Here is a 16,269-nt window from a genome sequence, read left to right as displayed (position 1 = left end):
AGGACTGAGCAGAGCCCTACAATTGGAGGGGGAAGCTCTGGACATCTCATGGGAAGACACCATCAGCATGGCAATGTGCCAGAGTCAACACTAGTGCTGACCTTCAGCTGCGAGCAAGAAAATCCCGTAACAGAGACCATGCCACAAACATCTGTGCTCTTGCTGTGGCCAGGTGAAATTACTGTAAGGGACTGCTAATTGGCCTCTCCTTGAAACTAGCCTAGGGCAGCAATGCCAGGGGTCAAGCAGTGCAGAGGGAGCAGTGGTTGCACTCCACAAAGTGCTCCCCATCCAGGCAGCACCACTCCTGGGGACCATATGTTCACTGGCTGGACTTGCAATGGATCACATCCAGGCCTTCCAGATCAGCCAGGATCACACCATCTCCAACAAGGCCATTCATCCCAGGACTGCTCCCTGGAGGACATCTGATGGGCTGAGCCACCCTGTTCTCCAGGCTGCCCACGAAGACCCACCAGCAGCTGGCTTGTCCACAGGGAACAGATCCTTCCCTTGACAGCTCACCTTGCCCTACAGACACAGATCTCCTCCTGCTGGTGTCTGGCGATCAGAGCTGCTCCTGGTGCCAGGTTCTCCTCTGCTGCCTGGCTGTATGCTGGGACAGGCTGGCTTCATGTCCAAATTTTTCAAATATTTTGCTTTGTGGTTTTTCATGCACACTCAAGATATTTTGCAAAAGGCACCTTATAAATTGACTCAATAAATACACATAAAACACCAGGTTTAATCCTTCCTTTCACATTCTTCTTTTCATTATTAAAATGTCCCCAACCTATTGGCTACCTCCCCCCTCTGTGCTTAGGCCCGTTCAGTCCAACTTAAAATACTTTTGGCTTCTACAGGAAGACTGGAAAATTATTATTTTACTTCAAGAAAGCTTATTTTGGACTAAAATCAGGGCTTGTAAATGGTCAAAGCAAAGAATGGCCGTAAGGACTGTCACATCAGGTGTACAAAATAACGACATCACAGCAATGTTTTCATGCCAAGAGGCCCAGGACTGTACTACAAGACCTCTCACCAGCTCTTCCTCATTGGGGCATCCTGAATGGGCAAAAGAGTACATACAAAAGAAGAACAATTTATCAGGTATAAAGAGGCTAAAGGACACCTGGACATGGGTGGAGCAGTGTGGGTACTACAGTTTTGGAGACCAGCAGGACCTGCCTACACCAATAGTGGGATGGTCTCCCTTGTATGGATCAAAAAGGTGTCTGACTGCAGTGAATGACTCCTAAAAGGCAGGTTCAGGCCCTCCAAAACCCAGGTCAGATGGGCACTGGTTTAGAATTAATGTTAGAGGAAGATCCATCAAACCTGCTTTGGTTTCCTTGTCACTACAGTATTTGCATCATATCCAGTACTAGAGATGCTTAGCCACCCAACAACTGTCTGCTCTCATCAGCCTCCAGCTCCCATCTTCTCCTTGCAGCTCAGCTCTACTCAGCACTGATGGACCACCTACAGGCTCTCTGTGCATTAAAGAAGGGGATAAGCCAACAAGAAGAAGGAGGAAAGGTCAAATTGTGATGATAGCAGTTTAACCTGCACTGGCCCATGCTCTGCACCTCATAGGTTTCCTCCAGCAGCTGAGAGACGGAGACGGTGAAGTACTGAAAGGGCATTTTGTACATCGCCAGGTAGTACCTGGGCATTCAGGATTTCCCCTGCCACTAGGTGACAGAGCCTCATCTGAAAAATGAGATTTAAGCTTCTTTACCTGCATCACAGCCATGGGGCACAGTGGGGGACTCATGCCATCCATAGAGATAAACGGGCACCCTCATCAGGGCTCTGGGTGACAAGCCCCAGAAGAAAATAATCATGCTCTTTAAAAAGCACAAAATTCCTAAATAGGGTCTCATCACCCAAGAAGGCAGAGGAGCTGAGACCACATCAGCCCAGATTTTGTTCCAGGAGCCCTAACCCTGTGGTTTAACTTTGTTAAGATTCCTTTAAGGATCACAATGTTCTGGACAAGAGACCTTTGGGGACCTCTTGGGTAAACGTGGGCATTTCTTGTACTCATTACCAGCCTCTGGCTGCATTAATACCTTAGCTATTTCATCACAGGCCTCTCATGCCTCTTAATATGTCTTTTGGACTCATTTCAGCCCGCAAGCCTTGCAGTTCCACAGTTTTGCTGAACAGCTTTGTCCTTTTTCAGAAGGAGCTGAGCACTGTGGTCTGAAGGTTAAAGCCCTGGAGGCCTGTGCATGGGACAGCTGGCCTCCATCCCTGGCTCACTACAGCCTGGGCACCTCTTTCACCCTTTCCACCCCTCTGAGTCCAACAAAGAAAACCCGGCAGCAGCAGAGTGACCTGGCCCATGGTGTTCATGGGAGTGGGAATTACCTGTGCACCGGCGCATTTGTGTGCATCTAATGTTCTCACTTCTTCACTGATAACCCAAAGTATCATGGCAGCAGTGGGGCCAGGCACAATGCTGGCTCAGCCAGCTGTGTCTAACACTAGAGATGCTTTACTGCAACACTTGAAATGCAGAGAGATCAGGCTGTTTTGTCTGATAAATGAAGAGATAAACCCAGATTTTGATGTAACTATAATTATTTAAAGATGGCCACTGTTCCAAATGGAACTTTGTCTTCAAGGTCTAAAAGAGGAAAGACCTAAAAGTACTTTTTGTGGGATTTTTCTACAATTTTTGTTATAGTTTGGTTCAGGCATCAGGAAGAGCCTGCAAGCAGAGCCATGACCTTCAATGCCTTCTGTGGCATGGATGCTCAGCTCCATGCAGTCCTGTTGGCTTCCCTGCTCGTGTCCCAGGACAGCTGTCCTCATTCCCTTTCCCACAGAGGTGCAGAAAAACTGGAGCTCAGGTGAAACCTGGGGTTTCTTACCTCTGTGCAAATCAATCGCACTGGGGCCAAAACCCCAAAGCCTGGATCACAGAAGTTGGCAACTAAACAGGTTGAGCTGGCCAGCTTGGTCTGGCAAGGTTTTGGCACCATCACCAGTCTGTTTGAGAAAGACCTTCCAGGCAGATGGCTTTGATGCCACCTAAGCATGGAGGTTTTATTCCTCTCTAAGGCTTTTAATAGTGGTTTAATGAATGATCAGCCAAGCTGGTCAGAAAGAAAGGTTGTTAAAATGTTGTTGCTTTTTCCTTCTAAAAAGTGTCATTATCCTTGACCTCTTTTTAACATGTTTCTCAGGTTTAGGATGAAGAAACAAAAACGCCAAGGCTTTCAGCAAAGGCCTATAAATTTGTTTTAAAAGAAAACAACCTCAGAGTTGGGGTTATTTGGTCACTTTCCCATGAAAAATCTAGGAAAAAAATCCTCAGAGAGAGAGAGAGATGTGCCCTGTTGAAATGCTTAGTTTCACAAAAAGGACTGTTTTCATCAGAGAAAAACAATTCATGTAAGAAAATTTAGAAGCATGTCTGATGAGATAGTTCATATAGGTTTGGTTCAATAGGAGCTACTGGATCTGGCATTCCTACATTCTTACCCAGTCACACTCTTTCTGAAACTGTCAGTAAGAAACCTGCATCCTATAACCAGGTAACTAAACAAGATTGACACATCTTTGCTCTTTTCATTAGAGACAGGGATTTGTTGTTGTTCTTGAAGACCTTAATTTGCAGTATTCAACAGCAAAACAACTTACCCACCCCTTCTACTCATTAATTGCATCAATGAAAGGAATACATTTAGTTTATATCTATCTACATCAAAAATGGTAATGAGTGACAATTTTTAATAGGAAAATTATATTCAGCAACAAGAAAAATGTCACGGCGCCTTCCAGGATGACAATAAACTGATAGATCTTGCAGTTTTTAAAGCAGGGATAGGGTAAATTAATTTGGATTGTTCCTCCTTGTGCCAAGTCTGAAGCTGATTCCTTGCCAGATCTACTACAGAAGTACGAATTGGTGAAGAAGAGCAATGAAAGATACAAACTTGTCGTTTTTCTGTTACTCCAGACAGGATCTCAGACCACCTTCTCCAAAACAGCTGGGTCTACAGCACACACAACCTACCCAAAGAGAAATCCTTGGAGAAATTATTCTACCGTGGTCCACTCCAACACCTCTTTTTTCCTCAGCTCTCATCAAGGGAGCAAGTACAGGTCTCTCCTGAGCATGAGCTGCAGGTGATGACTTCAAGGACCTCACCTATAGGTAGGAGAGTGAGGAGGGAGAACTGGAAAGGATATTAACACTTCTGCAGGCCCAATGAAACCTTTCACAAGGCCAGAGATGCAGATTATGTGACTTACTGCTATCCAAAATGCACAGCAATCCTCCTGCCCCCATGTTTAAGGAAATGACCAGAGGCTGCATTAGGTAGACAATGTCTGTTTCAAAAGAACTGTCTGACCATGCTCTTACCTATCAGCAAGACCACAAGATGGCCAGATCAGTTTGCCTTTCTTCTCAGAAATGTTGTTGTGCAGGTCTGGTCACTGCAAGCAGTTCCATGCTGCTGGCTCTGGAAACTTCATCCTTTTGTGCCAGGATGAAGGAGAAGCCAGCCAGCCAAGCCAACACAAGCTTCAGTCCAGCCAGGAATGGAGCAAGAGCAGGCTGTCTTTTACCAGTGCCCTCTGCAGACACATTTGTTGGGCTGAGTTTTGGAGCTGGAAAAGAAAGTGACTGAGAACAAAAGATGGAGGGGAAGACAGGTTCAGAGACGTAACTTCAAATCTGAAAGTGTGACATGAACCATTCAGTCTGTCAATGACACAATGCCAGGGTGACTTGGTTGAGGCAGTAATTATGCACGTGGAGAAGAGAACAGACAGACGAGGTCTCTTCAGGCTGACAGATTGCACTATAGCACAATCCATGGTATAGTGGCAAAACTGGCTGAATTCAGCCTAGAAATAAACTTGGTAGAAAGATTCACCCACTGGCACAACTCACCCGTGGCTGTGATGGCTTCTTCATCTCCACTGATACTTCCCTGTAAGATCTGCTCTTGCAGTCTTGAAAACTTCTAGCACTAGGGCTGTTCAGGAGAGCGAATGATCATTGTCCCTTTCATCTTACCTGTGCCACTGCTCAGATGGCTGCTGTGGACCACTGGAGATGACCAAGACGATCAGTTCATCAAACTGAACTGATGACCTACACTTCGGTGGAGGACTCTCTGCTTCAGCACCAGGCTCCTGAACAATGCGGCATGCTGGCCAGATATTTCTCTCCTTTTGCCAAACCCATCAGCTCAGAAAACAGCCAGAAGAGACCAAAACAATCACTCAGTCTGAACTCTTGCACAAAACAGACCACAGAGCCCGCCCCAGTAATTCCTGCATGAATACACTGCAGTCCTCCAGAGCCACTGGGAATACAGGGCTTGAAACAATAGCTTCTAAAGGGCAAATCAAACTTGTAAAACCAAACAACAACCAAGAAAAAAGGTGGGGGTGAGGGCAATGAAAGTCATGATGAGTCAAGGAGCTAATTACGTGTGATAGCAGGGTTTCTCTGGCTGGGGACCAGCAAGAGACACTGTCTGCATCCAGCCCCAGGGATGAGCATGACAGAGCAGTTTGCACTGCAGAGAATTACAAGTCTCCAGACAGGAGAAAGGTGAGGGAAAAGGCAGGAATCCAAGATGGGCCAGGCCTAACTCAGACACGCACAAGTCATTACGCTGATGTTTCTTGGCTAATTGCACACCCAGAGACATATCCTGCAAGGAAAACAGTCTGAGAAACAGCCTCATGGAATGGGCATTAAACAAACGCATTAAGCAGGGGAACAGTAATCCTTTTTCGATGCCAGCAGGGTGTGAGGCATTTCTCATCCACAGGACCTCAGCCATTCCATCACGCTCAGCCCACGGGAATCTCACAGAAGCAAGAAACTGCAAGAAGTTACAAGCCCCCCATCACTGCTTAGTGTACAAAGGCCCAGGGCAAAGAGGAAGAGATCTGGTTGATAATAATTGCGTGCTGTTAAACATATCTCCCCAGGTTTAGATTTAGCAATAAAATCGTGAAATAGGAGCCGAGGAAGCAGGCTAAGTCTTCTGGGTATTGTTTGCAGCTCTGACTGTGTTTGCTCAGTGATTCAACCCAGTGTTATTGGGTCTTTTAGAAACAGGCCATGAATCACACAGAATCACAGAATGTTAGGGGTTGGAAGGGACCTCGAAAGATCATCTAGGCCAATACCGCTGCTGGAGCAGGAACACCCTCCCCATCTAGAAAACCCCCAATCCAGGAGGGTAAGCATGAGAGAACAGCACTTTTCTTGATGAAATCGTTCAGCCTCTCAGGCTCCCCATCTTTTCTCATGCCAGGTATCTGTAAGCCTCAGGTTCCTCCAAGCAGAAACGGAGGATGCACACACAGCCTGATGCCCTCAGATGTTAGTACCTGAAAGGTGGGAGCTACTGTTTTTTAAAGCCAGGGCCAGAAGGGACCTCAGGGGGACAGTCTGCTTTCACTCCTTCAAAAAGCAGCAGCTGTTCCCAAGTCACTTCTGACAAGCATTTCCCTGATCTCCAACTTGAAAAACTTGAAACTTCCAGAAATGACATTACTACCACCTCTTCTCATCACTACATAGCCTTCCTTATTGAAGGGAAGTTGTTTCTATCACAGAATTGTTGAATTTTGAAGCTGGAAGGGATCTCAGATCTACTTGGCCAGATATTGGCCACCAGCATCTAAACTCTATCTTTCTTGCTGCAGTTTCAACCATCACTGCTTGTCAGGTCTGCCATGGACACAGAGAACCAATAAGGCTCTTTCACCTTACAGCAAAATCTTTTTTGTACTTAAAAAAATGTTTTCAAAAAGCCTTTCCTTCTTCAGATCCTTCAGCCTCTTCTCATAGGTTGTGTTTTTGAGATGGCTGATCTTTTATGCCTGCCTCCCACAGACAATTGTTAGTCTCCAGCCACACAGATCCTGGAGCCGCCAACCTCATGAAGACTACTGTGACTGTAAGTGGGAAGAGCTAGAAGCATATGCCTCCACAGGCTTCCTCCATGGAGAGGAGAAGACAGAGAAGAAAGGCAGGCAAAGCAGAAACGGTTTATCAGATGCTCTGAACCCCAGCCTTCCCTTGGGCCCCTTCTCCTCATGTCTCCAACAACCTTGATCATGAAGAAGCATAGAAACCCCAAGTGCTCAGTTCAGCTGTTGATAGCGGTGGTACTTCTTGCTGTGCGAACGACGTTGCATGCCCCAGCTCTTCCCCAGTGCTAGCAGCATAAAAGAATGGAAAACCTAACTCACAAGATGTTACTGTTATTGTTTTCTAACAGGACCATGCTAATAAAAGCTTCACCCGGAGGAAAGCCCTTTTGTCTCATGAACAGGCCAAACACAGCCCAACTGCTGACCAGCAGACTGGGAGGAGAGAGTCATGGTGAGATGTGTTCCTCAAGATCCAGAAAAGTTAAGACCAAGTGTCCCTTAGCTGCAAGCCCACTCTTGGATATCCTTTGCTCTGAAAGTCCCCTAGCTGCGTTGCCCACTCCCCTTCCCAGCCTTGTCCTAGGAGCTCTGCTTTACCCTTCTTCCTTGCCTGTCCCCATCCCCCAGCACATTTGTCACCACCCCAACCACAAGAAAAACCCTCATTCGACTTCTCCTCAACCTGCTCTAGTCCCACATTTTCCCTATGTCCTCCCCCTCCCCAAACACGTGCACGTTTTATGGCTGAGAAACTCCAGTCAAACAGGAGGTGCTTTAGGAGAGCAGGGCTTTGAAAGGAAAGGTCCTTGCCATGTTAACTAGAGGCGCCTGCCAGCCAACAGTCCAGCCCCTGAATACACAAGGAATTTTGACCTCACATAGTGAAATTTCCTAGAACTTTAAACCTTTGTTGTTGTTGTTGTTGTCATCGTTTCTTTGGCTTTCTCTTGCTTTTCAGTTCTCCACTTGGCAACCACATTGAAATGATGCAAGACAGTAGCCGCTGCCTAATTGCAAATTATTAATTAGATGCCAAGGAGTCTGTGCATGACTGCACGCAGGGCAAGGGGGGCTGTGGCCTACATTACAAAATCAATAGACTGGCTTGGCATTGTTTTCCTCCCCCAAGATATAATTTAGTGGCAAGTCCCCATTTTTTCCAGAACTGATTCCTAAAAGAGAAGGTACTTGTACAGCGTATTAAGGAGGAGAAAGGAAAGAAAAAAACAAAAACATCCCCACCCTTGGTGACCAAGGGCTGATCGTTTAGCTGTTGAAACTTTTTCCTAAGAGCCTCAATCGCTGTTAAAACAAATACTAATTGTTCTTAGCTAGGGGCTGGCTAGAAATAGTCTGACTGAAGACATTCTGCTGTAAAATGCCAATGTGATGAAACTGAGAAAGACTTCAGGCGCTGAGGGCTACCCAGCTCTCCAGGTTTTCCCAAGACTTACTGCCACCCCAGCGGGAGCTGACACCCCTCTGCTGAGACGGCGCGTCTGGCCACACGCGTCCTCCCGGGCTGCTGCCGCGCAACCCAAAGTAGGGTTGCACAAGTCGTGGCTGAAGGCGCTGCAGTTTTCGGTGCTGTACGTACACTTTGCCCGAGACACGTCTCTGCTCAGAGGACCTCGTAGTTTAAATACTCAAGACCAACAAACATCCCGGGGGGCATCTCTTCCAATGGGTAATTACGCTCATTGTTAAAAATTAACGACAAAACAATAATCATAGACAGCTGGGCCTTTCGTGTCTCTTGTAGCAATGTTCCCACAGCTCTGCGAGAAACATTGTTTGGGATTCACAAATAAATTTTCACCCCAGTTCAGGATAAGCCCTTGGTCGTCTTTTTCAAATACTTTCCCAAGAGGCAACAGACGCTTCCCACGTGGCTCTAGCCATGGCGTATCTTCCTGGCACTCGCATCCCAGGCAGTGGGGCTGGGGGGCTTACATGCTTGTAGGAGCCAGGCTCCGGACCGTGCTTGTGCACCTGGAGTTGCTGCATCCCCAATTTTCTGTGTGTTTGAACTCACAGCATTGCCTGGCCTTGGCACTGACAGAGACTTGGGAACCTTTGATTGCCTCCTCTCCTCCAAGAAACGTTGGCTGGTGGCTGAGGGCAAAAGGAGGCTCAAGGACAAGTGTAAGCATGTAAAAAGCTGTGACCATCTTATCTTCAAGGGGATAGGCAGAGGTGACAAGGAGACAGAATTAAACTGAGCAGAAAAATAACCCCAGCTCCTGCAAGCCAAGCTGATAACCTAGAACACTGGCAGTGGCCTGACAAGAAGGGTGAAGGGAGGCTGGTCAGCTGTGAAGATATGCATCCTACAAAGCCAAAAAAGCATGCTTGACTTGGAGTTCTCCGAGTGCCAAATCCTGAGTGGTGTTGGAACTGTAATTGAAGGCAGACCTCAGCTGCACCCTACTTGTCTCAGTGTCCCTCTGCCTACCGCTCATAACAATTCATATTTCTGTGTGCTGGGAAGTGCTAACCAAGATCAAGGGCACAGGCTTGAACGTGGGAAGAAAAACCTTCTACAGCCTTCTACAGTCTTCTAGACACCAAGGCTGATTGCTGCCACTCCGCAGTCTGACACAAAACCAGAGCAAGATGAAGCAAACCACCACATAGACCTTGTCAGGGTTAGCAAGAACAGCCAGTGCTCAGTCCCAGCCCTGTGAACCAGAAAGTCTCTATAATCCAGACCAAGAAACATCCCTGGGGAATCTGCTCCACTGGTTAATCACCATCGCCCTTACAAATTAATAACAAAACAATAATAGTAGACAGCTGTACTTTTCCTGCCTTTTATAGCAATGTTCCCACAGCACAGCAAGGGACATTGTTTTGGGTTCATAAACAGCTTTTGGGACATGTTCATGCCTTCATCTGTTTTTCTGTGGCATACCTCTCACCTGCAGGACTCCATTCCCCAGAAGGCAGCCAGCCTGCCACTTCCACTGCAATAAAACCAACCAGCCAGCGGAAAAGCACACACACGCATGCAGCAAGCTTGGTCCTAGCCTGAGTGAAGCTTAGCATTCCTTCACATTCTGGATTGTGGAAAGAGTTGTTCAAACCAGGCTCATAGCAACCTTTTAGACGTCTCACACAGAGTTATGTAAAATATTTTCCCTGCTTTGGTAGTTGGCAAACTTTGTTTTATAAGACAAATGGAATTTATTAATGCAAAATATTTATCAAGTCTTTGTATTTTTTTTTCCACGGGAGCAGAGGGGTTGACCAGGAGTCTTTCATCTTTGTTGGCTTATGAACATTAAAAACACAGCTGATTTAGAGGGCAAGACCACAAGACATAGTCTCTCTCATTTCCATATAAACCCTTTTTCTGCATGTGATGGCAAGTTCTCCCTTTGACAAGGGTACCATCTTCCTGCAGCAATGGCAGAGAATGCCCCTGAAATGTATTCGCAAAGGCCTGAGTCATCTCCATCCTACAGATGAACAACAGAGGTAAAAGGCAGCAGGCAGGGTCTTCTGTGCTCAGCTCTCCACAGATGGGCAAATCAAGACGATATTCCATGCCTCAAGGACCACAACATCCTCCAGGAAGCTGCATGTAGGGTCAGAACCCACCAAGAAAGGAAATAGTGGGAAAGGGAAGGACAGTACATTGGCCAAATGAAGTAGCCTGATCTCCACATACAACCACTCTGATCACTGATCTCCACCCTTTGGAAATAAAAGAAGTAACGTAACTGGCAGCTCTACCACCATGTCTAATGCCTTGGATTCTCCAAGTGAGCAATGTGAAATGATTTATCATCACTTAAGGTCCACACTGTCTTAAGCTGCTAAGCACTGATTCGGTAAGAATAATCCAAACCAAACCAAAGCTCTTGACAACAGCCAGGTTGCTGATGGGCTTGGATCACAAACCAGCTTCTTTAGGTTTCCATACCTGTCTGGTTATCATCTTCTATCTTCTCCTTTGCCTATTTTCTTCTTTGTTTTGACAGGTACTAGCATAGTCTTCATCTGAGGTTCGTATGGACTATCATGGCATACACACCATTTTTGTCAGAGGTGGACCTACCTTCAAATAAACAGGTCTACTTGCTACAGGAGCTTGCATTTATTTATTTATTTATTATTCTTCATGTATACAGAATACATCCTTTGACTAAAGTTAAAGATCATTTGTTTAATGCTTGGGTTATTTATTTGCTCCCATTCTTTCCTTGCATGACTTGGGTCTGCTCTGACTTTCAGGGTTTTTTTTAAGGATCCCTTTATAGATAAGCCTTTTAATCTCAAATCCAATCCATTACAGTAAAAAGTTTCACATCCAACAGCTTGAATGGAAACAGGCATGACTGATAGAGATCAAGATGCTATCTCCAAGCAATCAATTTGGCCTCACAGCTGGGATATTGGAGACAATCTTGCTTTGCATCAAAACTTTTCCCTTTAAAGGTGAGGCCCAGTAGCGGGTGGTGACTTAGAAGAACTTTCTTTGGTGAAAATGGCAATTGCTCTCTTGATCCACCACTTAACATCTCCCATGAAATAATATTTATTTGAAGAAATTGGGTCCTTTCTCCACACTTTCAAAGAACTGGAGCCATTCCAGAACTGCCTGAAGGGGAGAGCAAAGCAGGGACTTGCAGGACATTTGTCTCAGGGTGGGCAAGGGCTGCAGAATTAAGTGTTCCTCTTACAATATGAAATTTAATCAAAGACATGGAAAGGGGTCACAGGGCAAATTCCTGAAAGCAACCTCATGACTTATAAATAAATGTTCCATGGTGCAGACAGAGATCCCTTTGGAAAAGCCCACTGAATCAAGACTGAAAATATTCCATTTTGGTGAATGAAATACAAAAGAAATACAACTACAAGGTCCAGGAGGGGCAGTTCTCTGCTCTCCAGGCTTAACAGGCCCATTTCACAGGAGTGGGCCAAAGTCACAACGTTTCAAGAACAAGAAGCAGCTTAGTGGAAAAGTGAGGTGTCACCACATGGCCCGGACTACCCTACTAGTTGTCTCAAGTATTGCGCCTTCTGTGCCAAGGTCTGCCCTTGGCTTTCCAGCCCCTGCTCATCCCAGGCTGCAGCATGATGAATACAGGCTCTGTGGTCCCACAGCTCAGTTTCCTCTGCAGCAGCTTACCTACCTGCCCCGCTGAGCTCTTTCCACGAAGAGTAGATAGGACTGAACGCAGGCGGATCCAACATCCCCAACCCAAACACAAGCACTTGCTCCCAAGGTGTGTCCATCAGTCAACCAAAGACCAGGAGAGTACCTAGGAGGCAGAGCAAAACCCAGGGAATCTTTTACAAAATTCACATTTCAAAAGCGCAGCCCAAAGCCTCAGCTGGTGTAACATAGCAATAATGTGCCTGTAGTTGCACAGAAATCAGAAACCCCATCCAGCTCTCCCTCTGCTGCTACAGGGGCAAGGATCAGCCATGACCATGCACACCACAACAGAGCTGGTGAAGGCAGCTCCAACCCGTTTTCCCTCCTGAGAAGTCAGGCGGAGGAATTGCTGCCAACAGAACCCCAGACGTGCAGCTCTGCAGGGCTGAGCCTGCTCTTCCCTTGGCTGCGCACGGGCAGCGCAGGCACTTTCCCACAGCGACGCCGCTCACACTCTGGGTCAGGAGCGGAGGAAAGGAGGACAAGAGAAGAAACAAGAGGTGGGCAAAGGTCGAGGGAAAACCAGCCCTTTGGCTCTGCAAATGCTTATGCAAGATTGGCTCTGGTGAAGCTCAGAGAGGTTTGTAGCCTGACATATAGATGGATGGCTGCCAGAGTCCTAGGAGCAGGCTGCTTTTAGGGAGACATCGGGGTTTCGGCCACTTTGCACTGGCTTCTCCACCCTTTCCTTGCTTCGGCAGTTTCAGATGCAGGAGCAGCACTGCCCTTTGCCTGGGGCAGAGGGAGAGAAGCAGCCCAGGCCTGAAGCTCAACCTGCGGCCCCCATCTGTCTGTAGGCACCAGCTCCCGGGCTGCTTCTGCACCAGTATAAGCACTGGGGAGGAAACAAAAGGGGAGCACGACAGCCTCATTCACTTGCTAATAGACTACTGAAAGAAAGACATCAAATCTACAATTGTCATGCGAGGATACAGTCCAACTTGCTAAAAACTGAGGAAAAAGTAAGACTGGGAAGTGAACAGAGAAAATGGATTAGGTTTTCCAGAAGCACCCCAAAATCTAATCTTCCAACTGAACAGGAGCCCCAGGAGGTCGAGCAGGGCAGTGACACCAACCTGTTGAACACCTAATGAGCACTTTTTTCAGCTCTGGTTGGAAAAATCCTTTCTTGCAGAGCTGCTTTAGTTCATATTCTCAGGGCAACAGCATATAGAAAGGGGAAGGCTTGGGGATTTTGGGGAAGGGTGGCTGGGGTGGGAGAAGAGCACAAACCCTTCACTGGGAAAGCCACATTGATGAGCTTGTTAACATTTGAAGAGACTGCTTGGCGTGATTCTTTACACAGATTCCTGCCAAGAATTCGCAAGAGGAAAGTATATTTAGCAATCTAAGGCATGCCAAATCCTTGTCAAGAGAAAAAAAACCCAAAAACCAACAAAAAAAATCACACACCACACTTCAAATATGTGGAATAGCAATTAGACATTTTCTAAGCAGACATTTTCTAAATGCATCCAGGGGCACCTGAGGCATATCCACAACTCTGCCACAATCCAAGCCTCAAAAAACATCCGCTAAGGATCAAATACTTGGAGGAGGGATGTGTTACTGACAGCAACTGCCCACTTTCAGAGCACTGGGACTAGTTTCGAGCAAGGGATTCTCTGTCAACCTGAGCCACTGGAAACACAGTTTCATGCCACTATGTTTCTACTTTGTACCATCCTTTAACAAACCATTTCTCCAAGAAAAGCTATGAGCCATGCCTGCTACTTTCACAGGAGCTGGATCGCCAGTTCTGTGATGCTCTGTTTCCCCAAGTGGAACTGCTGAACATCCAGATGAGATGAGCAGCAGGTGGAAGCTAGGACAACGTGTAAAATCAGATGGTGACTCGCAGCCTGTTAAAGTGGTGCTCCCATCATACCCCAACTCTGGCTCATTCTCTCATTGTCCAATGCTCTGAGCTGCAAAGCCAACAATAAGCTTCATCACTAAAGCTGCTTTCCTTCTAGGGAGAGACCTAGAAAATTGTTCCAGGATGGGGTATATCTGTCCTGGGAAGGTGACTCACTTGCATCAGTCCCTCTTGTTTCTGAAATGCTGTTGGGAATGTCGCTGGCATCCAGCATGGAGGAAGAGGCACGAAGGAGCTCAGGAAGGCAATGGGCAACCCTTGACTGTGCACAGGGATGAAAGCAATTGAACACACAGTAAGGCCAAGACATTTGCTGTTCAGAGAAGTTAGAAATCACACTGGGATATGCTCCTTAAAACATGGTGCTCATCACTTATAACTGTCAGGCTATACTTCAGTGAAATCCTTACGAAAGACACAAAGCCAAAAAGGAGTGAGTACGTCCATGTGGGCTGAGTTCACACCACCTTTAAGTGAGGATGAACAAGAAGGGACAACCAAGACATGTGGCTGAGGTTTCCATCCATGTGAGCCCTAAGCCCCAACAGTCTTTAATATGTGGCATAACATAAACAGTAACCCCAAGGCTTTGTATCATGATCCCCTGCAGACCAAACAGACTGCCAGTGAGTAGGAGGGAGCAAGAAGCGCAAATGGGGTAAAGCCAAAGCAATTATTTTCTTTTGGAAACAGGTACATCCTTAAGAGAAAAATTAGAATGAGGATAGTTGCCCTTAGCTCTTTCAGGTTTTGGTTTCCAAGTTCCTTTGGCCTCCTGAAATGCTACTTTGATTACAGCCACCATCCCCCTGGGTTATAACCTCAATCCTGAAAAAAATCCCGTGGGACTGATGGATTGCTCTGAGAAAGAGGTCACCTGCTCTTCAAAAGCAACCAAGATCAACTACCCTGCTCAGCTACATGTACAGAACATTCAGTCAGATTCAAAGCCCCAGTTTCCATCGAACCCTCCTCCAATTTCCATAGCTGTAGCAATCCAGATGGGTAGGACCCTGCCATAAGCTCATACCCATCAAGGCAGGTGCCAGCACTTTGATCTCTGCTTCTGCAGCATCTAAGACAACCCTATCCAAGTTCCTGACAAAAGCTCAACAGCAAGTACACTGAAAACAGCAAGTAAAATTGCTAAGAATTCCTCTTTTCACCCTAGATTCCCAGAGGAAACAATACATTTTGAGACTAACCTGGCCAAATCACACATTTGTTGATATAACAAATTCTCCTAGGATATATACAGGGTTTGGACAGAGCAATGACACAAATTCAACTCTCTTAGAGTTGACAAGTAACCACAAAACTTCTGTCTCCAACCTCCCCATTCCTATTTTTACTTCCAAATCTCTTTTGGCACGGACCCGTTTCAGTCTTAAATAAGTGCCATGGTCTGTTTTAGGGGGAAGCACGAAGCGCTGAGCTAAGAAGCGACATCAGGCGCACAGGTGAGCAGAGCCTTTCTCCTGGCGAGAAGCGAGGCTGGGAAGGTGCAGCCCAGCCTTGCGGCACGGAGCAGCAGAGCGGCAGTGTCGCCTGCTGGCCGCTCGCAGCATTGCGGGCTGGCAGTGCCTTGAGCCCATCCCTGCTTCCCCTTCCCCGCATCCCTCCTTCCCCCGGCACCCTTCCCTGCCCTCTCCACCTTCCTCCCTGCTCTCACGCTGAGGAAACGGCTGAACTGGCAGCGCTGAAGATTCACCAGCACAAAACGCCCCTGCTCAGGAGCAGCCCAGGGTAACCTCGGTGCTCCCGGGAGAACACAAGCAGCCCAGGAGCTCTGCGAACACAGCCCAGGTGGGACCACATAGTCCAGATTAAAAAAAAATAATAATGATCTCACATCCTTCTTGTCCTATTCCCACCCTCTGCAAATTTTAATCCCGAAGGTAATCCATAACTTCCTCAGCAGGAATAGAAGTCACCTTATATAAAATACCTATGTAATCACCCTGGGATATCAACATAATGAAACATATCCTCCGCACCTGTTAATGAGTGGCTACTTCATAGCAGATGAGTGGGCTTTAATGAGAAGCCTGCAGTTTAGTTACTACTTCTGCATTAATGAAGCAAGCACAGAGGTGTGCAGAGTTGTATCTCAGCACCCAGAACTGGTCCTCCCAGACAGCAGGTAAATCCAAATTTGGCAGGAGCACACTCACGAGCTTGCTGCTTACATCTGGTTTGAGCAGTTCAAGAACTCCAGAAGAGGAAGGATGTGTTTAACCAGGGGACAGCTGCAGCTGTTGCAGGGACTGTGCAGAACTTTCTCTGGCAGATCACT

General features: G+C 46.8%; 1 protein-coding gene across 1 annotated transcript in view; it reads right to left on the bottom strand.

The window, feature by feature from the left end:
• IGFBP2 (insulin like growth factor binding protein 2) overlaps positions 1 to 12,144 on the bottom strand; it is an 87,586-nt gene extending 75,442 nt beyond the window's left edge. The window contains exon 1 of the mRNA XM_021290295.2: positions 12,065 to 12,144. Coding sequence (XP_021145970.2) covers positions 12,065 to 12,129 — 65 coding nt within the window. The 5' untranslated portion in view covers positions 12,130 to 12,144. The remainder of the gene's footprint in view (positions 1 to 12,064) is intronic.
• Between the last annotated feature and the right edge of the window lie 4,125 nt (positions 12,145 to 16,269).

This window comes from Columba livia, chromosome 7, assembly GCF_036013475.1.
Source record: "Columba livia isolate bColLiv1 breed racing homer chromosome 7, bColLiv1.pat.W.v2, whole genome shotgun sequence".
Taxonomy (NCBI): Eukaryota; Metazoa; Chordata; class Aves; order Columbiformes; family Columbidae; genus Columba; species Columba livia.
The sequence above is the reverse complement of the archived record's forward strand: the minus strand, read 5'-3'. Positions and strand labels throughout refer to the sequence as shown.